This window comes from Cnephaeus nilssonii, assembly GCF_951640355.1.
Source record: "Cnephaeus nilssonii genome assembly, chromosome: 2".
Lineage (NCBI taxonomy): Eukaryota > Metazoa > Chordata > Mammalia > Chiroptera > Vespertilionidae > Cnephaeus > Cnephaeus nilssonii.
The window spans coordinates 106,736,671-106,759,679 of NC_137073.1; the positions used below are offsets into that span (position 1 = coordinate 106,736,671).

Below are 23,009 nucleotides of genomic sequence, written 5' to 3' on the forward strand. Positions count from 1 at the left end.
CTGGGTTTGGGGTTTGGGGTTTGTTGTTTTTGTTGTTGCTTTGCTTCTATTTTGCAAGGAAACATATTTCTGACATATACACCAGTGTTCCTGGCAGCAAACTAGTGGCAGAACTTCACAAGACAGAAACAACATCAATATATAAGAATGTTGCAGACTTCTGCTCCTGGCAAATATGAAACAACAGGGATTGGATTCATCCTTCCATATAATAACTAAAACAACAGGCACAATATGAAAAATGACAGTGTTCAGACACTGAACACCAGTTAATTCAGGATATTGATCTCTAAGAGTGGAGAAAATATGAGGTTGGCCCCAATGACTGCCCCAACCTTACTTCTGGGGAAGAGTATAAGAAATTTCCTATCCACAAAAGGTCCAGTACAAAAAAGATAATTTAAAGTTTGCTGTTTAGGCATTAAAAACAACATTACAAATGATTTGGCATTGCCAAGAAAATTAAAACAAAGTTGCTTTATGCAGGAAATAACAATTCTTAGGTCAACTAATCTGAACTTCAGACTTTTACAATTGAGAAACAAACTCAGTTGATTTTTCCAGAGTAATACAACTAGTTTGAAGCAGAACTTAAATGCAATTCAAGTTTCTGAACTCCAGGTTCCATGTTGTTTTTTCTTTTTCCTTTTATTTCATACATAAATTATTCTGGTGAGGGTATTTTGAATATATATTTTATCATAACAATATAGCTGATCACCATATAATTGTCCAACTCTTGGAAAATAAATAGAAAAAAATCAATCATCTCCTAACGTTTCTATCTCTCTGAAATCAAGGAATTCTTTAGTATAGACAGTCACAAAAAGAGAGATTAGGGGCAATCAGGCAGGCAGGCAAGCAGTTAGGGGCATCAGGCAGGCAGGCAGAGTGGTTAGGGGTGATCAGGCAAGTAGGCAGGCAGGTAAGCGAGTGGTTAGGACCCAGTGGTCCTGGATTGCAAGAGGGATGTCCCAGATTGCGAGAGGGTGCAGGCTGGGCCGAGGGACCCTCCCCCCATGCAAGAATTTTGTGCACCAGGCCTCTAGTTTTAAATAAGGATACCACCTGAGTCCTGCTACGTGGCACTTGTGGACAGATCAGAAAATGGTGATGCTGAATTGGGAAACTGAACTTGTTCTTCACTCAGCCTGCTGAGGCCTTCTACAATAAATACAGTGCAGAATACCTGTCTATGAAAAGAAAGATGCATTCAAAGATTTAGTTGGAAGCATTTTACCTTTAAATCTGAACTAAACGTCACTAATGAATAGAAGCTAGCCAGAGAAGCAGCAAAAGCTGAGAACTGTGCTGAGCCCCTCTCCTCAGCCCCTTTTCCATCCAGATCTGTAGACCACTAGGACCCCCTTCCCACTCCCTCTAACATCTACCACATTAACATACTATCTGGGCACACCTTGGAAATTGTGGTCATATAGAGTTAGGGTTAGGGGAGCATGGGGACCAGATTTAGGTCCATACTAGTAAAATTGAAATCATTATAGCCAAGAGGTCTGTATAAAAAAAGTGATTTGAAAATCAGAAAAGATGCCCTGGCTGGTTGCTCAGTGGTTAGAGCATCAGCCCATTATCTGAAGGGTCATGGGCTTGATTCCCGGTCAAGGGCATGTACTTGGGTTGTAGGTTCCCTCCTTTTCCCAGTCGGGGGCAAGTGTAGCAGGAAACCAATAGATGTGTATCTCTCACATTGACGTTTCTCTCTCTCTCTCTCTCTCTCTCTCTCTCTCTCTCTCTCTCTCTCTCCCCTCAGTGCTCTCTCTCTCTCTCTCTCTCTCTCTCCTCAGCGCTCTCTCTCTCTCTCTCTTCCCCCTTCCACTCTCTCTAAAAAACAATAGGAAAAATATCCTTAGGTGAGGATTAATGAAACAGAAAACCAGAAGGGAGAATGGAGGTCAAGAAGAAAGCCTGAGCCTGGAATGAGGTCAAGTCCATGAAGGGGACGGGGCGGGAAGAGGAGGAAGGAGGCAGAGAAGGCTTTGCTCGCTGCTGTCAGTTGGACATTCCACTCAACTGCCCCTGGCAGGGATTCCAGTCCACTGAGCATGCCCAGTAGGTGTGAGTGACTCACCAAGTAGAACCATCACCATGATCACCACACAGGCTTTACCAACACCAGGCCTGTAAAGTGACCACTGAGAACCGTTCCCGAATTTGTGACCCATGGACCCAAGCTTAGGGAGAGGAGCTCCTTTGGTCTACAAACATGGTTTGAGTTCCAGCTTCTAATTTCTTCCTTCTCAGACACTGGTCTCCACCAAAGGCTCACCATTCGGGGAGATGCTGCCATCTTGTTGGTCAGCAGGAGATCAGAAGCAAGAAAATGTCATGGTGGTAGAACACAGCATCCTCCTCCACAGCAGCCCATCACTGGAAGCTTCCAGATCAGTTTGCCAGTCAAGTCAAGGAGGGACTTGCATTTAGGGAACCCGATGTGAACCTTATATGAGAAACCTGCCGATCTGCTTCTTGGACCTTTTAGCCTCACTGTTTCTGATACTTAGGTGCTATCTCTTAGCCTGAAATAGCGGCAATATGTCTCAGGGCCCGGAGGAAACTGTAGGTAAGTTAGGGGTGTTGTGTCTGTGTGACCATGTGCATAAGTGGGGCTGGGGGTGGAATGTGTCATGGTGGGAGGTTATATACATTAGAGATTTTCTGAAAGACTATGCTGAAGTAAGATTGCTTCTCTCTACTCTCCCTTAATTCCAAAATAATAAAACTGCATTCATTGTAAACCACCAATGATAGGCCCGGAGCCTGAGCGATGACTGTGGCTTATCTTCTTTGAAAATGCATGGTCTACCTGAGGAGAAAGTGGCTACAATACAAAGAAAGACAATTGCTTTTTGTCGCTGTAAGAAACATCCAAACATGTACCTAAATTTTATAAAAGTTCACTTGAGACAAACTGATGCCATATGCTGGGAGCAAGCTCTCAAATGCTCAGCGGAATAAGTTTTACAGCGGCTTTTCTGCTTTTGAGATTAAGGAGGAAACATAAGATTACTTGGAGGTGGGAGGAAGCAAGGCGGGGTTGGATTGCAGGATAAAGATTGTGTGCTCTCTTGAGGGTGGTTATGCCTATTAAAAAAAATCTTTATTGTTGAAAGTATTACAAATGTCCCCCTCTCACCCCATTGAACCCTTCTAAGCTCACCCCCAGCCTCCACCCTAGGCCTTCACCACCCTATTGCCTGTGTCCACGGGGTATGCATATGTGCACACAGGTTCTGCAGTTGATCATCTTCCACCCACCCCCACCTTCCCTCTGAGATTCGACAGTCTGTTCCATGCTGAGGGTGGTTATGTCATATTTCAAAGGTGTGTTAACCTGGATGCACAGAAACAATGAACAGGGCTTGCTTAAAGCAAAGACCTTTTACTAAAGAAAAAAAAAACCTTTTACTAAAATGTTATAGGCTTGAGATGTGACCTGCCCGTTTAAAATTGTATGATCAGGTGACCCTGCGAGGTTACTTTCCCTGAACACCGCCTCCCCACCCCCCGCCTTTTTATTTTGCTCCACCCCATTGGATTTTAAATACTGGAAGAATCCTGTGGAAGTATTTTCCCCAATTTTCAAGTATGGCTGCCTTTCTGCGTTGCCAAAAGAGACTGTGCTGAGGGGCTCTGTCGTCGGAGTTGGAGGCTTGTGGGGACTCACCACCTCCAAAAGCATCTCTTCTACCAACTTGTGCTGTGGCCTAAAATAGTTTGTTTTCTTTGACTCATGTTTGTTTTGTTTTGTTTTAGTTTTCCAGAGAGCTTTCTTCAAATACAAATATTGCTGGAGAGTGCAAGTCAAAAACTTTTAGATTATTATCAGAAAAGAGTGAGGTTCCATGAGCATGGGACCATAAGCAGACCTAATAGGGCCCAGAGGGGAGAGGGTGTGGAAAGGGAGAGAGAAGATGGGCTGAGGGAAGAGAACTGCATCACGGCATTGCCTTCTCATGCTCACATCAGCTGTAAGGGATTCAGCTTATGCACTCCAAGAGCTGAGCCTTGCGAGAGGGGATACAGGTGATGCCTATAGGACTGGAGGGATACATAGGAACTTAGCGTCTTTGATCTTTCCCTCCACATTTAATTTAGGTTTTAGAGGGGAAATACTTAGCATCAGCTAGTTTCAAGTTTGTCAAGTACAAGAAATATGGATAATAAGACATAGTTTCTGCCAACCAAGAGCTGACAGTTAAGGAGAAGAGGAGGAGAGCGAGAGAGGGGGTGGGGAGAGAAAGACAGAGGAAGAGAGAGAAGAGAGAAAGTGAGAAAGTGGAATCTTTTGGGGACTATTGATTGTAATTAGCAGGAGGGCATGTTAGCACACACTTAATTCTTTCTCCATGCATTGTAGAGACTTTTGGATATATTAATCTCACTATCGGCATGCTGAGCAAGGATGATAATATCAGCAAGGTAAGGAGAAGAGAGAAAAATCTCTTTCCCATTGACTTTTTGTAGCCTGGTTTTTGCAACATTTCATATATGCCCTTCTTTGCCTAGACCTCCCCTTTTCTCTCGGGCTTCTTATGTGGTAATCAATTTTTCAGAAAATACACTTACAATGACAGTTATTACAATGTCTAACCAATTCTATTTGGCATTTAAGGAATCAGAGTATCCAGTTCTAGAAGTTTGCCAAAGAATGCCCCTTTGTATCCTTTTGCAGGAAGATGTGGAAAGAGGGGGATGTTGTACTCACAGCCGTGTGGATTACAGCTGTAGGATTTGAGGCGCCTCTGAAAATCCCAAAACACCTCCCCTAATCATCTGTAACGCTAATTCACAATTAGAGGTTCTTTCCTCTGAAGGCTATTCTGGCTTCATTAACCTTTTATAAAATAACCGTAGCTGCTCTTTGTTGAACACGTATTGTTTGCTTTCCAAACAATAGTGCATCATATTATATTCCCTCTTCACAGCTTTATAAGGTCTTTATTGTGATTTTCATTTGACAACTGAGAAAAGGGAAGCACAGAGAAGTTACATGAGTTGCCTGAGAACAGAAGGACGACATCCAAACACAAGCCTGTCTGACTCCAAAGTAATGCCCCTAGTGATTATTCAATGCAGCCTCCCTGGGAAGGGCAATGCCCAGTTCTTCACCTCTTAATCCAGTGGTTCTGAGCCCTGACAATGTGTTAGAGTCTGTATGCAAAGAGGGGTCCTTCACGTGTAAATGTGGGGGCAGTACCTCCAGGTACATGCTTGAGGCTGTGGAAGATTTCAGAACACCAGGCTTCCATCTTCCAGAGGCCCTGGGGCCAGCCAGGGGGTGTGGAAGAGCCTTCACACGCTGCATCTGGTCAAGCCATACAATTCCCAGAGTCTGTAGCTCTATTTAAAAAGAAAATCACAACTTTCTCCCCACAGAGACATGCGTGAAGCAAGGGCCTAGCAAAGACATGAATGAAGCAAGGGCCTAGCAAAGACATGAGTGAAGCAAGGGCCTAGCAAAGACATGAGTGAAGCAAGGGCCTAGAAATCTCCCTTAGGAACAAGTTTTGTAGCCTAGTGGCCTCTTTGGGAATCACATTTGTTCCTTAATACTAGTCACTCCCTGGTAATAAGAGCAACAACGAGGTTGATGGGCATTTCCATTCCCCTGAGTGCCCTACAGGGAAGATTTCCAAGAGACTTTGGTTGTCAGGCAGCCGACCCCTGCCTTCAGTTAGATTTTGCCATAGAAATGTAGTCATGTTAATTAAAACAGTTTTTAGAATGAACTTGGGTCTACCTAGAAGCCTTTGATTCCTGAAGATGGGTATCATGTTCAGGAAGCCCCAATGAAGATACATAACATCTCTGGTGCAGTAGTGATGCATTGCATAGTGTAATTTGCATTTCATGAGATTCCTTTAGTTCTGCAACTCAAATTTCTGTGTATCCCTTGTACGTTCACAGGAAGACATTTATAGTCATCTCACTTCCGTCATTCAGAATACTGACATCTTGGATAATGCCATTGTCCAAAAGTTGATTTATTATGCTTCTAAGGACATGAGAGACAACAACGTAAGTTTGATTGTTGATGATGAGTCCGTGTCGCCGCCAGCAACAGGTCTCTTAAGTGGCCTCGCTGCACCCATGTAGACATCCATAAGCTTTTCGTACATCACTGCCAGGACTGCAAATCCCTTTTATTTGTTCTTCATGGTAACCTGTCTACAGTAACAGTGTCTGTTATTTGCCCTTTCACAGATGAGGAAAGTGAGGCAAAGCTAAGAAAGACTTTAGAGGTAATATTACCCAACCCACTTTTATATGAGGTAGTTGATGTTTAGAGAGGTGTTTTTTCCAAAGTGACAAACTATGTATTGATAGAACAAATGACTAGAATCCAGTGTCTTTGGGCTCCCGTATAAATTTTTATTTCTTTGTGTGCCTACTTATCTACGTACATAAGCATTGAATCTGAAAATTATTTGCAGAAATTATGTTGAGTCATAGAATAATGGTATTTTCTTCCAGAAAGGATTTTTACTTGTTTACCTGCCAAGGGAAATAACAATCTATGATTAATTTCAGAGCTTGAGATTTTTTTAAGGCAACTTCTCAGTAGTAGGGGTGATAAAATTTACCTAGGTCATATAGAGATGATAAATGGCAATGAAAGGAGACTTGGCTTGATCAGTAAACACACAATACGGTGTACAGATGATGTACTGTAGAATTATGCACCTGAAATCGGTATAATTTTGTTAACCAGTGTCACCCCAATAAATTCAATAAAAAGGGAAAAAATGGCCTAGTTCACCATTGTCAAAAGCAGAAGTCCCTCCAAATATCTCCAATATCAAAGATATTATTAGATCAGGACAGTACTAAAACACAAAGCTCTGGACTCTTAGTCCCAGTGTCCTCTCCTCGTGGCCTTTCCATCACAGTAATTCAACCACAATAATTCATATCACTTGGACATACAACGTAAGTCCTATGTTTATGGTGCTTGATCCACCAGCAAGAAAATATGTATTGACCTCAAGTTTACAAGATTCCTGTTAAAACCTAGTTTGAAAGTGAACTAAAATCACCTCCTCTTTCCCAGCTACTGGCACCTACCCTGTGGCTTTCACCCTGGGTTTATAAACAACCTCTTCTCCCTCTATCCCAAAGCCAGGGGCACTTACAAATATTATGTATTCTATTTCCCCTCTGCAGATTCACTCTGCTCTTCCTCTACTCATTGTTGTTGCTTTCCTTTTCTTCCTCAGGTCCCCAGAGAAATCAGAATGCTAGCTGGCGAGGTTTTGGTGTCTCTTGCTGCCCATGATTTCAACTCTGTAATGTATGAAATACAAAGTAACTTCCGGATTCTGGAGCTGCCAAATGAATTCGTTGTGCTTGCTCTGGCCGAACTGGCAACCAGCTATGGTAAGGAGGGAATAGTCTCCTCATTTTTCTGGGAAAAAGCCCCCCTGACTAACTGTTGAAAACCCCAGTGGGAGCAAACAGCAGAAGGGAGCACATCTCTACCTTGTGCTGAGCCAAACATTATTGACAGAGGGATTTGGGCAGCTGTGTACGTTACAGGCAGCGATGGGCCTGCTGACTGCCATTGGTCGGTCCATGCTGCTCTGAATGTGGCTGGATTATCACCCACCCTCACCTTCATCCAGGGTTGTGTTTGCAGAAGCACATTTTCCACATGACGTATTCTGCAAACCAATGAACACTTATAGGCAGTATGGGTTTCTACACCACTTTATTTAAGAGATATTTATTGAGCACCTATTATCTGTGCTAGGCCCTGGGGATAGAGGCCAGTTCGGATGGAAGGGATGAACATTAATGAAATCATTATCCAAATAAGTAATTGCTACTAAACATAGGTGGCCAGATAGCTAGTACCTTATGCTAAGCCAACCATTCCTTAATCCTCTAACTACGACCTGGATGGTGGTGGGGCGGGATGGAGAACATCCTCCTACAGCCTCCTCCACCTGCCTGTGGCAGCCTGGAAATGCTTGTTGTGGATGGTGTTGATATGAGGAGGGAGGAGTGGAGGGACTCCCCAGTGTGAGAAGATAATGCCTTTCTCCTCTTGCCCCACGGCAGCGTCCCAGAGCATTCCCTTCATGATGATGACCCTGCTCACCATGCAAACCATGCTCAGGCTGGCTGAGGAGGAAAGCATGAAGGGAGCGTTCTGCACCGGTGAGTACCCTGTGCTTTCCGCTTTAAGACTGGTCTGGTCCTCTCCAACATCTACCATTTATCGAGTGTCTACCATAGGGAGGCCCTCGACAGAGAGTTCTCTCTCTCAATCCTCATGACAGTTCTGCAAAATAATTGCTTATTAGACCATTTTACAGACAAGAATCTGAGAGCCATGGAAGTTAGGCAATTATCCCAAGGTGGTGACCCAGTTGATGAGATGCAGAGGTGGCATTCAAGCCCATGTCTATGTAACCACCCAATCTATACTCTTTCCACTGGGCTGTATGGTCTCCATTTCTACTAGTCTCTTTAATTGGATCACAATTTCTCTACAAGGATGAGGGCTTACCTTCTCTTAACAGTTGGCTGAATTTTAGCATGTCTTTGTAATGCAATCCTATCTAATAAAGAGGGAATATGCTAATTGACCCTCACACCATCGCAAAGATGGCAGTGCCCATAGCCAATAAGGAAGGAATATTCTAATTGACTGCCATGCCCTCAAAGATGGCGACGCCCACAGCCACAAGATGGCAGCACCCAGTCCCCTCAGCCCTGCTGGGTGGCAGGCTCATGGCAAGGCCAGGCAGCCCCAGCTGCTCCACACACCTGCCTCTGGAGTACCCCCCAGCCACCCAGGGCTGGCCCGAGGCGCAGGCAAGCTTTGGATGACAGCTGCCCAGCAGACGTCCAAGGCACAGGCAAGCCTCAGATGGCAGCTGCCCAGCTGCCCAGGGCTGCCCGAGGCTCAGGTAACCAGGGCTGGCCGAGGCTTGCGCTGCCGGCAGTGGCAGCAGCAGAGGTGTGATGGGGTGTCGCCTTCCCCTGATCGCCAGGTCGCCTCCTACCCCTGAGGGCTCCTGGACTGTGAGAGGGGGCAGGCCGGCTGAGGGACCCCCCTCTAGTGCATGAATTTTCATGCACTGGGCCTCTAGTATCATAATAATGATAAATAAATAATCTAATCAAATACAAGCAATCACAAAATCAAGGAAAATAGGTAGACAAATTATGGTCATAAATCCCCCCCACCCCACTTTCAAGTTGAAATACACCTACAGTAATCAAGGGTCTACAGAGAACAATATGCCCCAGAATTCCTAGGGGAAAGCACTTACAGCACAGTGAGAGGTTTTCTGGATGGCTCTAGAGGCCTAGACTCTTAACTCTCATCTGCCACAGAGCCATCAGGAGCCTCTGCCCTTCACTCAATCTCAGTTTCACCCCAAAAAACATCAAATAAAGTGAGTGCTAAGATTCCTTCCACCCTTAACATCCCTAATATTATTATGTTGTATTATTTAAAAGCCAATACTGTCAGGAATGTCTTCTTTACCTATCAGGCAAGACTATTTTACTCTATTTTGCCTTTTTCCTCTTGTTCTGTCTTCAATGAAGATAATTTTTGTCATTATTTTTATTTATTTTAATATTTATTTATTAAATTAATTGGGGTGACATTGGTCAACATGAACATATAGGTCTCAGGTGTGGGAGAAGGTAATATTTATATCTGACATATACTGAAAATTGACTATGTGCCTGGGCACTGCCTTGGGTATTTCATTTAACCTTCACAGTAATCCCATTAAGTAGATAATATTTTCCTCCATTTTGAAGATGAGAAAATTACAGTTTTAAGAGGGTAGACAGCTTGCCTGAGGTCGCACAGTTAGTATGTGGCAGAGCCATGATTTGAATTATAACAGCCTGACTCAAGGACTTGAACAACTGTACTAGATTAGCACACTTCTCAATACTTTTTGTTATTCCTACCTATTATGACAGCTAATACTGTGTTCTGCAAATAAACTTTGGCACCTCTACTTGCAAAATTAGCAACCAAGAAAGTAAGAGAAACTAAAATCAGAAATCATAATGACAATGAATAAGGGAATTCTCTGTCTTTGTGTTATCGAGTCATTTAGTGCTCTTTGGTCCTAGAGCAACTTCTGCCTGACTGCCACTAAAGAAAAGGTATAAAGTTCAACAGCCATCCATCCACCCATCTATTCACTCAGTCAATCAGCAAATAAGTAGACCCTGTATCCATTGTGTCTAATACCATCCACAGACAGAACATCAGGCATTCTTTCATGTTACTTATAGGCCAGTGTGAGACACACACACACACAAGCACAAACACCTGCATGCACAAAAGATTATGATAAAGGGTAGTAGGAGATTATAAGAAAGAGTTCAGAGGGAATGAATGAGCCAGTAAGTGGCCAGCTGTAAAGCTAAGATACTTGGCATCTTTACTATAGTTTTCTTTGCCTAGGAAACACCCTTGAGAGAGTAAACTATGAATTTTCTTTATCATCAATGAAAGGGGTAGAATGAGGGCTGAAGGAAAAAATAATATTATTTCATGCACTTGATACAAATTCATATGGGTTAGTGGCCCAAATGGACATTTTTGTAGGCCCAAGGTCTTTTTAAAATTTTATTCAGGTAAAACAGACACATAGGAAGGCATACAAATCAGAAGTCGATGAGCTGTATGTAACAAAATGACCTTATCCATTTGACCACCACTCAAGTCAAGAAGTAGGACATTACTAACACCCAGATGTCCTCTTTGTCTTTTTTCCCAATCATCTCCCTCTCCATTCTTTCATAATCTTGACTTCTAATATCATAAATTATTTTTGACCATTTGTGAGATTCATACATGTCATTTTGTGTAGCTGTAGTCTATTTTTATCTCTATATACAATTACATATCTATACTACAATTTAATTTTCCATTTTATCTGTTGGCAGATATTTGGACTGTTTTCTGTTTGAGGCTCTGACCACCCCCTCCAAAAAAAAGAAAACACATAAAAAAAACACCCTCATATGAACATTCTTGTACAAGTTTCTAGTGCCCATATGTATGCATATCTAATTATTACATACCTAGGAGTAGAATTTCTGGGTCACCAAGATCACATAGTCAACCTTGGTAGATAGTGTCAAATAGTTTTTCAAAGTATTTGTATCAGTTCATACTCCCAACAGCAGTATGTGAAAATACCAGTGGTACCTTAGTCTTGTCAACACTGGATATTGTCTTAGATTTTAGCCATTCTGTGTGGTATATAATAGTATCTCATTATGGTTTTAACTCACATTTCACCAGTGTGGCTGGACACTTTTTATATGTTTATTTGGTATAGTCATAAGATTTTATAGAAACTATTACACCATATTTTCTAATCACCAGTACTCTCTTCTCCAATTATTTTGTGGTCCTTCCCACTGTTATATTTTTCTCAGTCTGTGGTTATTTTTAAAATGCAGCCCTTGAGAAGTTCAGCAAAGCCATTTACAAATACGTCAACCACTGGAGAGATTTCCCCTATCCTAGACTGGACGCCAACCGACTATCTGACAAGATCTTCATGCTGTTCCGGTTTATCATGGAGAAGTGGGTGCCCATGACCTCGCCCATGCAAGTGAGTGGAGCCCCAGATTGGCTCTCCTCCATGCTGATTGAACTTCCTCTTTTCACATGATTGCTCATCTCAATTTTTTTTTAAGCTATGGGTTGTGTGCCCCAAATGTGTTTGTTATTCACTTGATTTTCTTATCTTGATTAATCGCCCCATTATCAGCTTATAAAACCTTTTGTTTTTCCTATTTCAAATCCATATTTATTCATTCTGACTTTCAACTAATATATATTTAGTCTGAAGGACACACCAGACACTGTTCTGCATGCTGGAGATACAGAGATATTAAACAGACCAGACTCCCCAAAGACAAGATAAAATGAAAAGAATATACAGAATGTTAGCTATTTCATGTCTTAGATACCATAACCCATATTTGGGCTGAGTCCCTGGTTAGGAAAACCAATAGTCCCCAGAAATTTCCTGTGTATGTGGATATCACATTGAAATAACATCTAAAGAATTAGCCTGGCTGCTTCAAAATGCTGTAATTCTTTATAGAGAATAGATCACACAGTGCATATATATAATCCCATTCTTATCTTGCTTAATTGCTATAATTTTTTTAAAGTGGGCTAAATTATATGCTAGTTAATCTCCTATTGCTCTATTATAAAAGATTTAACATGTAGCTACCTTCTGGAGTTTAGTTCCTTTTCTGTACTTTGAGCTATGAAAGCATTTATTTTTTAACATGCTGGGTTAGTTAAATCATTAGCAAACATGGAATTGTTAAAAATATCCTACAGAAGTTTTTTCTTTAAGACCCCTGGAAAACAAAATTCAATACAAATTTGATGACTACTTTCCTAACTTCCTGTAAGAAGAGTTAGGCAAGTGACAAGAAGGTTCATAAAGTAATAAGGAAGCATAGAGAGAGAAGCGCTTAACTCCGATGATGAGCACTGGAAAGGCTATGGCATTAGGATTGAACTTTTAACCCCTGAAGTTATTTAACACAGGGAAGGTACATGCCCTAAAGAGGGAATAAAACCTACTGAAGCATAGGTCGGGGATGGGATTACATGCATACGTGAGAGAATCTGGTGGGAGAAGGCAAAAAAGGGAAATGGGGTAGAGAAGCAGGAAAAAATAAAGCTGGAAAGGTCTTAGCCACATAATGAAGAGCCTTGAATATGGATGGGGTATAGGGATGGAATAGGACAAGACTATCGGGAGGCTGTGGAAACATTCCAGGCCATGAATGCTAATGGGTCGGTACATGTAGTATCGGTAGTACAGATCTAAGGAGTCACATGCTGAAAAATAGGGTCTAGAGGACTTGGCATCAATTAGGTGTTTACAATGAGGGAAATGGAGGCATCTGGGATGGTTCTTACATTTCCAACTTGAATGATCTTGGGCCATTCATCAAGATGAGAAAAACAAGAAAAATAACAAACACATTTGGGGCAGTAAGAAAAATGTGTTTAATTTTAGACATTTTGACTTGAATGCCTATGGGACATCCAAGTGGAGATATTAATAGGTTTGGGGATATTCAGGGTTGGTGTTAAGATGAAAAGCAAAAACTAGATACACAGATTTAGATATCAGCTTTATATACGTGACAATTGAATAAATGGTTGTGGATAGAAGAGTACATATTGCATTATCAGAGGGAACACTTTAGAACCTAGAATGAATATCTATCCACTGTGCTGTACACCTGAAACTGATACAAAATAGTGTTGAATTCAAACTATAATTTAAAAATAAATTTTTTAAAAATAGTATCTAGAGTGGCAAAGTGCAAAAAATAGAGTTTGGGGTTGGGGAGATAGATTTTTAAGAGAAAGCAAAGGAAGAAGAACTCACAATGAAGAACTGAGAATGTGCTGCTGAAGACGTGGGAGAACCAAGTGGAATGAGATCTTACAATCTGAGAAAGAAGGATTGAAGCAAAGAGAAATCTAGAGTCCATTGGCATAGTGCCCAAGCAAAAAAAAAAAAAACAACTCTTGAAAGGGATTCATTTCACAGAAATCTGCTGGAAGAAGCAGCTTAGCTGACACAGTCTTGAGTGAAAATAATGGTGGTTGTTATTAGACATTAAGTTTTGAAGTGGTTTTCATTCAGAAAAAAAATAGCTAATAGAAAACAGTTCATCATATAATGGTATGTAGAAAAGGCAGAATGTAACACTATATATTTAAAAAATGTCAATTTTTTAAAAATTTGAATCCATAGGAAAAAGATTTTTTAAAGGTCAAATAAAGACCATATTAAAAATACACCAAGCTGTGATTATCTATGAGTATTGTGGGTACAATGTTTTCTTCATCATAACCTAGGGAATTTCTGAACTTTTATAATCAATACATATTACATTTATATTTTATATTTGTTCATTTTTTATGTCAATGGAAACCAGATTATAGTGGATGAGGGATAAATGGGAGGAGGGAAGAGGAAATCGAAAATATAAACTCCTTCAAAATGCTTTGCTCTAAGTGTAAGAAAAGAAAAAGAACTGGATGAGAATGATAGTTGGTCAAAGTAATGTGGAATCAAAGAACTTTTTAATATGAGGGAAATTTTAAACTTATTAACATAGTGAAAGAAAGTGACTATTAGAGAGAGGTTAAAGAAATAAGAGGGGTCAGGTATTGAAATGAGAATCAATATAGATACAGGTATAGATATAAATACAAATACAAATATAACTGCCTCATACAATGCTCTTAACCTAAATATATTTTGAAGTTTTTAAGAAATAAGTCTTGGTTGAAAGCAGTGAGGAAGTTTCGGGGCAGGAGATCTAAGTCTCCTGGTGTTCTGAGACATGTACAAAAAGCATAATGAAGAACTATCAGTGCTATTTCTTTGCTGCCTCTGCAGACTTTGTCCATCGTTAAGGCCCATGGCCCCTCAGTGAGCCTGCTGCTCCATCGGGAAGACCTCTGTGAATATGCCCTGGGCCAGGTACCCTGGCTCCTGAACCAGTACAGTGACAAAGATATTGATTTCCATGTCACCCAGGTAAGAACCACACCCTGAAAAGCTGATTCAGACAGTCCACTGGCAACCATCCTAGAGCATACAAGGCTCAGGAGGCCCCAGGGAACTTGAATACCTGTTCTGGCAGCTGAACTTAAATACCTCTTGAGAAATATGATAGCAAGAAGTTGGCATAGCTGGATGTGGAAACTCCAGAAAGGGATTATGATTTTTTTCTTTCAAGCTGATGAAGCAGTGAACAAGGTAAAAGGGCCAGAATCACCAAAAAAAACACACACACACACAAAAAACACACACATGCACACAAAAAACCTGGTAACAGCAGGAAAGTTATGGGTTCGTTCTCATAAAACATGATTTGCCTTGCATATCCTGTGTTTGTTGCTTCATGGGCAGCCTCCAACCAACCTTTGATTCTAGAGCCTGAAGCAAATACTGACTGCCGCCGCCCTTTATGAGGTTGCCCTTCCGAAGGACTTGAAGAGAAGCATCTTCGTCAATCTACTCCACCAGGTAAGAAGAGCATGCTCAGAGGGAAGGTAGGGGAGGATGGGGGTAAGGGGGAGAGATCAACCAAAGGACTTGTATGCGTGCATATAAGCCTAACCAATGGACACAGACACCAGGGGGGTGAGGGCATGAGGGGGGGTAGGGGGAGTAATGGGGGAATAAGGACACATATGTAACACTGTAATCAATAAATAAATTTAAAAAAAAAAGAAGAGCATGCTGTCCAGAAGGATTGTTTTGTTTGCACCAGTTTTCTGTTTTTAACATCTACCACCTGCTTCTCCCCCCTTGTTCAGGTGTGCAGAGTTCCAGAGCCTCCAGAGAAGGAAAATGAAATGGAAGCTTCAAGCTGTTTCCTCATTCTAGGTAGGACCAAGCATCCAGAGGGTTTTTAATAAAAATGTCTCCAAGTGATGATGATGGCGAATATGAAGGGTATGCCAACTATCGCATTAGTTACTTTCACACATACAACACACAAAATGTTTCTTCAACTCACAGTATTCTGGGCCTTTCCCTATCTTACCTGTTCCCCAAAAAAGCATAATATACAGAGTGACAAATCCTCCCAAGAGATAAAACGGTCAGTTCTAAAACCAGAAAAGTCCCAGGTATATTTTGGATCTTAATCCCTTATTGAATATATCATTGGCAATTGTTGTTTTTCTTCCCCATTTCACACATGGCCTTTTCATTTTATTGATGGTTTCCTATGCTGAGCTGAAGCTTTTTAGCTTAATGTAGTCCTGTTTGTTTGTTGTTTTGTTGCCTCTGTCTTTGGTGTCAAATCTAAAAATTCATTGCCAAGCTCTGGCCAGGTAGTTCAGTTGGTTGGAGCATCATCCCATGCACTGAAGGGTCATGGGTTTGATTCCTTTCAGGGTACATACCCAGGTTTCAGGTTCGATCCCCAATCAGGGCATGTGTGGGAGCAACTGACTGAATGATGATTCTCCCTCTCCCTCTCTCTCTCCCTTTCCCTCTCCCTTTCCCGCTTTATCTAAATAAATGATGATGACCATAATAATAGAGTTTACTGCTTAAAAATTAATAAAATAAAATAAATAAAAACTTATTGCCAAGACCCATGTCTAGGAGCTTGCTCCCTATGTTTTCTTCAAGGAGTTTCATGGTTTCAGATATTACCTTCAAATCTTCATTCCATTTCTATTTTATTTTGTATGGTGAAGGTAGAGATCCAGTTCCATTTTTTTGCATGTGGCTGTCCCGTTTTCCCAGCACCATTTAGTGACAAGACTATCCTTTTCCGACTGAATACTCTTGGCTACTTTGTCAAAAATTAATTGACCATATATGCATGGGTTTATTTATAGGCAAACCAGGGTGAGTTGGTAACCTCTTGATATTTGAGATTATTTCAAACTGTGTCAGACCCAAAGTCATGCTTGTTTCCCGCTGGTCATCTCTTAATATCTATTCCTGTCTCTCTCCCTCCTTCACTCTCCTTTTCTTCTTTTTTTTTAAAAAAATTTTTTAATTGATTTTAGAGAGGAAGGGAAAGGGAGAGGGAGACAGAAACATCCATGAGGAGAGAGAATCATGGGTCGGCTGCCTCCTGCATGCCCCCTACGGGGGATCCAGCCCAAAACCTTGGCATGTTCCCTGGCCAGGAATTGAACCCTGACCTCCTGGTTTGTAGGCCGATGCACAGCCACTGAGCCACACAGGCCGGGCTCTCCTTTTCTTCTTGCTCTCACATCACGATCTCAGCCATCTCCTGGTTAGAGGAGGCACCAAGGTCTCAGGGTCAGGATACAAAACTGTGTTCCTTCCAACATAGTCCCTGAGGACAAAAGACAAGAATAACCTATACCTCCCATACCTCCACCCTTCCCAAAACATGTCAAGTCTACTACTTCATTGACACCTTTTTATTATGTTCGAGTTTTCTTCTGATTTTCTCTTTCTATACTTCTCTCTGCTCTATGCACCAACCTAATTAACTTTCCCTTTATCTCTGACAATTTCGAACCCAAACTATTTTACCCTAACCAGTTCTTTCCTCACTGTTCCCTGCTTCCTGCCCTACCCATGTTTCTCTTCATCTCCAAAGCTGGTGAGCATCACTCCAACCTCTGCCTCTGTGTTCACAAGGTGTTCTTGTAGTCTCCGTGTCTCCTCTCCTTTTCTTATAAAGGCATCAGCCATATTCAATTAGGGCCCACCCTAATGACTTCTGCCAATTAAGCTTAGCTTGATTTCATCTGCAAAGAACCTATTTTTCAAAATAAAATCACATTCACAGATCTGAACAGGAGTGGGCCCAGGTCAAGACAGTTCTCTTAGTAATCAAGCTGCTTCATTATTTCTGTGATACCATAGAAGCAAGAACATCATAAAATCTAACTACCAACCTAACAGTGACTTTGACAATCCTCACATAATTCCCCTATTCCCAATCATAAATATTTTACTTGTGCCTGGATGGCGTGGCTCAGTGGTTGAGCATTTACCTATGAGCCAGGAAATCATGGTTCGATTCCCTGTCAGGGCACATGTCTGGGTTGTGGGATCAACCCTCAGTATGGGGTGTGCAGGAGGCAGCCAGTCAATGATTCTCTCTCATCACTGATGTGTCTGTCTCTCTCTCCCTCTCCCTTCTTCTCTGAAATCAATAAAAAATATTTTTTTTAAAAAGAAAGAAAATGAGTTCTTGTGATGCCAGTATTTCTTAAACCTGCAGCCCATTCCAATCCTGCAGACCTGATGGAATTTTTTGATGAACAAATAAGAAGTAATAATGAAGTCACTCGAAGGGGGATCTTGACTTTGTTACGATTGGTTGTCAACGCTGAAGGTAAGTAATAGGGATGAAGCCAGAGTAGTTTATTTTGTACCAGGAAGAAAATTGAACCCGATGCATGCTCTAATCCTATCCTATGTCTTTGGGATATTTATAGAACATTATATTCAAGTGAAACTCTGTCTTCCTCAATGTCTACAATCTATTATTTTTAAACAGGCATTTTCAGTTACCTCTCGTCTTTTATTATATTTATCTAATGAGTTGAGAAGGCTTAGTAGAATACTTGAGAATTTAATTTAGAAGACCTGGTAAGCTGGTTAAGTCACCCAATAAACAAGCGTGGGTAAGAAGAATGCATAATATTCTAGAGATTAGTCCATTTAGAAAAGAGCAGAATTTAATAAATTATCATATTTTTAATTCCAAGAAGCACATATTTTCATGATATTGGAACATCTATACTAATAAAAAGGTAATATGCTAATTAGACTGGACATCCTTCCGGACAAAGCCACGGTGGCAGGAGCTGAAGCAGAGATGGTTAGGGTCAATCAGGCCAGCAAGGGGAGGGCAGTTAGGGGCGATTAGGCTGGCAGGGGAGGGCAGTTAGAGTCAATCAGGCTGGCAGGGGAGAGTAGTTAGGGGCTTAGGGGGCAATCAGGCCAGCAGGCAGAGGTGGTTAGAGGTGATCAGGCTGGCAGGGGAGTGGTTAGGGGTGATCAGGCAGGCAGGCAGGCAGGCGAGTGGTTAGGAGCCAGCAGTCCCGGATTGTGAGAGGAATGTCCAATGGCCAATTTAGGCCCGATCCCACAGGGTGCACGAATTTTGTGCACCAGGCCTCTAGTATCTTATAATTGACAACATTTTAAATGATAACCAGCCACTATAGTTTTTTTTTATGCAATATAAAATAATGGTGCCTCATAAAGTTAATGATATCTTGGATTTATAAAATACAATAATTATTTCTGCACTACATCATAGTAGTTTTTAAAATTCGGTTATCATTGGTATTTATTGAAAAATCAAACAAGAAAAATGAAATAGTTTCACAAAATTTAAAGCTGATCCATTGGGTGTGATGGATTGAATTCACTTTGGACTCTAACTTAATTTTAAATAAGATGAAACCAAATATAATAGGGAGCAAAGAAAGCAATCAACATCTTTAAAGAGTTGGAAGAGAAAAGATAGGAGGGAAGTGAATAACATAACATGTTAAGGACAAGAGACTTTACAAATACGTTCCATAGTGGGTTTTCATCAATCCTAGAACATACTATACACCTACTAAATCATGCCCTCAATTTCACCTCTGTCTTTCAGAGCCCAACTTGAGGGGTCAGATCACTTCAATCGAAAGAACAGTCAAAGTTGTCATGGGTGACCTCAGTATAAAAGTAAGAGAATTAATGGGGACTTTTATTCAGTTGGTGGTAGTTTTAGGAGTAAACAAAACTGTGTTGCCTATTTAAGGTTTTACTTATGAGATTGCTTTATAAAGAACTTTGATCAATTCTATTTTTCAACGAACTCTGTTTTTCCTCCAAAATATAAACCAAATCAAGATACAGTTCTAAAAATAGTTAGTTACAATGTATCTTCCTCCAAAAAGTAATAACCCCTGAGCATTGTTCTGTGCATAGACATCCTGTTTTCCAAGCAGGGAGTACCTAGAGCGAGTCTTGCACTAAATAGATTGCTCAATATTTCCAGATTATTTGATCAAAGTCGTTCATGTTAGGAAAGACGTAGAACTTATGCTGACACGAATGTTTAAAAATTAGCAATTGTAATTTTTGTATGAAAATCATATTTCATTTGGATTAGAGCCCTACATAGAAACCAATGAAGAAAATTCCCCTAAGAAGCTTTGATTGTGACTGTGTTCAAAATAAAAGTTATGCAAAAATGGAGTGGTTAGATGAAAAAACCTGACCTAGTAATTGGCCAGGCCAATTAAAGAATTGCTAGATTTTAGAGTAAAAGAGCACAGAAACTTTAAGGAAGGCCAGCTCCTCAGGCAAAAACAGAAAGACGGTGAACCTCTTTTGTCTTCACTTGGGGAGACTAGTGGGTGACGGTTTTGCTAATTGCCACCATGTAGCTCTGCCTCCCTGTTCCAAATCATTCTTTTCTTCCTACCCTCCATTAAAAGACCCATTCACTAAGGAATTAGATCTGAGCTCTCCATCCTCCAGGTAAGCGATCCAATAAACTAAGGGAGCCAAATTACTGAAAACTTGTAACACGGGTTCATAATCCCCTATTCCCTTCCCTGGGGCCAGACATATTTCAGGATTCAGAATATTCAGATTTTAGAAAAACATTACCGTGACAATAGCCCATTCAGTCAAACCCATTAATATTTCTGCAGGGAAATGTGTAGACAGCCACACTACATAAAGTAAGTAAAGCCGAAACCGGTTTGGCTCAGTGGGTAGAGTGTTGGCCTGCGGACTGAAAGGTCCTAGGTTCGATTCCGGTCAAGGGCATGTACCTTGGTTGCGGGCACATCCCCAGTAGGGGTTGTGCAAGAGACAGCTGATCGATGTTTCTCTTTCATCGATGTTTCCAACTCTCTATCCCACTCTCTTCCTCCCTGTAAAAAATCAAAAAGAAAGAAAGAAAGAAAGAAAGAAAGAAAGAAAGAAAGAAAGAAAGAAAGAAAGAAAGAAAGAAAGAAAGAAAAGACTACAAATAGCTTTAAAACAGTTCAGTTTGGGGTTTGCTGCTACTGAGTTGGCACCCAATTAAAAAAAACAAAATCTCACTTTTCCGAGTTTATTGGATTTTCAATTGGTGGATGAGGGATTGTGGAACTTGACTTCAATGTGCTATCTTTCATTGAGGATTTTAAAAGTGAGGCAGTGTTTTAGCCCAAAGTTACCTATATTCTATAATATATCAAAAGATATGCCTTGAGAGCTAGGAAGAACAGATTTTGGTTAAATTATAGTAGCATTGTTCATTTTATACCCCCTTTAAAAAAAAGATTTCCACTAAATGATCCATGAAGTTTAAAGAATAAGAGAAGTTAAATTTCCATTCTGCCCAACATAGTAAATTGTTGCAAATGCATTTGTCTGACTCTAGGTAAGAAATTCCACCCTCCTCCTCATCCAAAGCATGTGTGAGAAAAGCTACATTGAAGCCCAGGAAGGCTGGCCACTCATCGACTACGTCTTCTCCCAGTTTGTGACATGCAACAGGAATCTGGTAGGGAGAGGGTGCAGTTTTGAGCGCTGCCTTGTAACAAGTTCTGTTGACTCGACTGGGTTTTAGAAGAAATGCCTGGGGTGTGACTCAATGCCTGATTTAGAAGCTAAGTTTCACTCTCATCGCTTATAGTGATACTTTATTCAGCCTCTAAGGTTATCAGTTCCCTTTCACTGATATCACTTCTGGCCTATCTGAAACCAAGTAATGAAATCACAGTGTTCCCTAAGGAGGGGCAACCTGGCCTCCGAGGCCTGGGGGTGGTGTGGAGAGAGGCAGAGCAAGGAGTTGTTTAGAGAACGTAAGACATGAAGATTCTTGCTGCCCTGGAGTTGCCTTCTTCCGCATGAGCAGCGGGGAAAGCACATGTGTAAGGTCCCAGAGATCTTAGCAAGTTCGTCACAACTGAAACTGGAGTCCACTCGGAAGCACTGTCTTTGAAATTTTTTGTTCCAGGGAAAATGGCAAAGGCCTGAGAGAGAGAGAGGCGGGTCGGGGGGTTGGGGGCGGATATCTGCAACTCAGGGGTCCTCACAATTTTTGCTTTTCTGCTTCAGTCAGGGGTGTTTTTCCCAACCCATTCCTCCAAGAAGCATTTTAAAACAGGGATCAGATGCTGAAGACCGAGCCGGCCAGGCTCCATGAGCCCCTTAGGTTGAGTGGCTGCGTCCTGTCCTCCACCTCAGAGTCTGAGCACTCCACAGGTGCAGTCGGAGGAGCCCACGGCAGGGATTCTGAACAGGTCGCCTGTTTCATGTTTCTTGAAGGAGAAACCAGCGAAACCTAACTCCCATGAGGACGAAGCGGGAGAGAAATCTGTCCGAGCAACAAGCCTCGAGGTCTTAAAAAGGCTGGACCCGCTGGTCATTGGGATGCCTCAGGTAAGGGGTCTTTGTCGCCACCAACAGTTACTTCGATTGCCCTTCTAAAGCTCTGCCCGCTTCAAAGTAAAGACACAGGTGTCATCAGCTTTCTGATGCTCTGACGAGAGCAAGGTGATTGTGATGCCCAGTGCCCAGCACATAGTAGTTCCTCAAAGACAGATATCCAATTCATTAATTAAATAATGTCTTCTATCTGGATAGCAATTGGCCATTTATCAGCACCTTTATATATCATTTCTCTTCTTCCCCTAACATTCCTAGATAAGCTGTTAAGTAGTGAACGGTGGTGGTTCAATGCAATGACTGCCAAACATCCCCATTCCTCTGGGGAGGTAGTCAAAGCACACATTCTCCGGCCTCCCTTGAAGCCTAATAGAATCTGAACCTCGGGGCAGGCGCCTTGGAATCTGTATTTTCCGTAAGCTAAATAATCACAAAAGTCAGGATCTAGTGGCCAGAAATACCTGGTGCATCCAGGAGTCCATCAAAGACCCGTTCAATCGGGTCAGGGGCTATTCCCAGATGGGAGCACTTGAGTGGGGAGCCCAGGGATGCAGTGCCTACAACACTTCCTCACATTGAAGAATCCACCGACCTCCCCCAATTCCAGCTACAACCCCATGGAGAGACGCCGACCAACACTCACTGCAACTAGCAGCTGAAGGTGGATGTGCTGTGCAGAGATCTTGTTCAATGATTTCATTTCGATTTGGCCTGTAGAGCAAAATAACAGGTGGGGGGAAATTTTTCTAAATCAGTGAGGACCAAGGAGAAGTTATGGAAAAGCATTAGCCATCCTGCATCTTGGCCTGTTTCCCGCAGGTGCTATGGCCACGAATCCTGACTTTTGTGATACCTGCCGAATACACGGGGACTCTGGACTGCCTGTTCAACATCATCCGGAGCCTGATTATGGCAGAGGAGAGAAAGAAGAAGAATGCCTCGGAGTCAACAGCCCTTGTCATTTCTACAGGAGTTGGTTTGTACATTCAAAAACAAAGCAAGCCCTGCCTGGTGTGGCTCAGTTGGTTGGTTGAGCATCGT

At 41.7% G+C, this 23,009-nt stretch overlaps 1 protein-coding gene across 1 annotated transcript in view; it reads left to right on the top strand.

The window, feature by feature from the left end:
• Positions 1-2,553: 2,553 nt before the first annotated feature.
• MROH2B (maestro heat like repeat family member 2B) overlaps positions 2,554-23,009 on the top strand; it is a gene marked incomplete at both ends in the record, with an annotated part of 48,849 nt that continues 28,393 nt past the window's right edge. Inside the window, 14 exons of the mRNA XM_079798169.1 lie at positions 2,554-2,581; positions 4,379-4,440; positions 5,929-6,039; positions 7,239-7,398; positions 8,083-8,181; positions 11,473-11,627; positions 14,466-14,606; positions 15,006-15,098; positions 15,392-15,461; positions 17,800-17,913; positions 19,189-19,262; positions 20,959-21,081; positions 21,849-21,962; positions 22,788-22,944. Of these exons, the coding sequence (XP_079654295.1) occupies positions 2,554-2,581; positions 4,379-4,440; positions 5,929-6,039; positions 7,239-7,398; positions 8,083-8,181; positions 11,473-11,627; positions 14,466-14,606; positions 15,006-15,098; positions 15,392-15,461; positions 17,800-17,913; positions 19,189-19,262; positions 20,959-21,081; positions 21,849-21,962; positions 22,788-22,944 (1,501 nt within the window). The remainder of the gene's footprint in view (positions 2,582-4,378; positions 4,441-5,928; positions 6,040-7,238; positions 7,399-8,082; positions 8,182-11,472; positions 11,628-14,465; positions 14,607-15,005; positions 15,099-15,391; positions 15,462-17,799; positions 17,914-19,188; positions 19,263-20,958; positions 21,082-21,848; positions 21,963-22,787; positions 22,945-23,009) is intronic.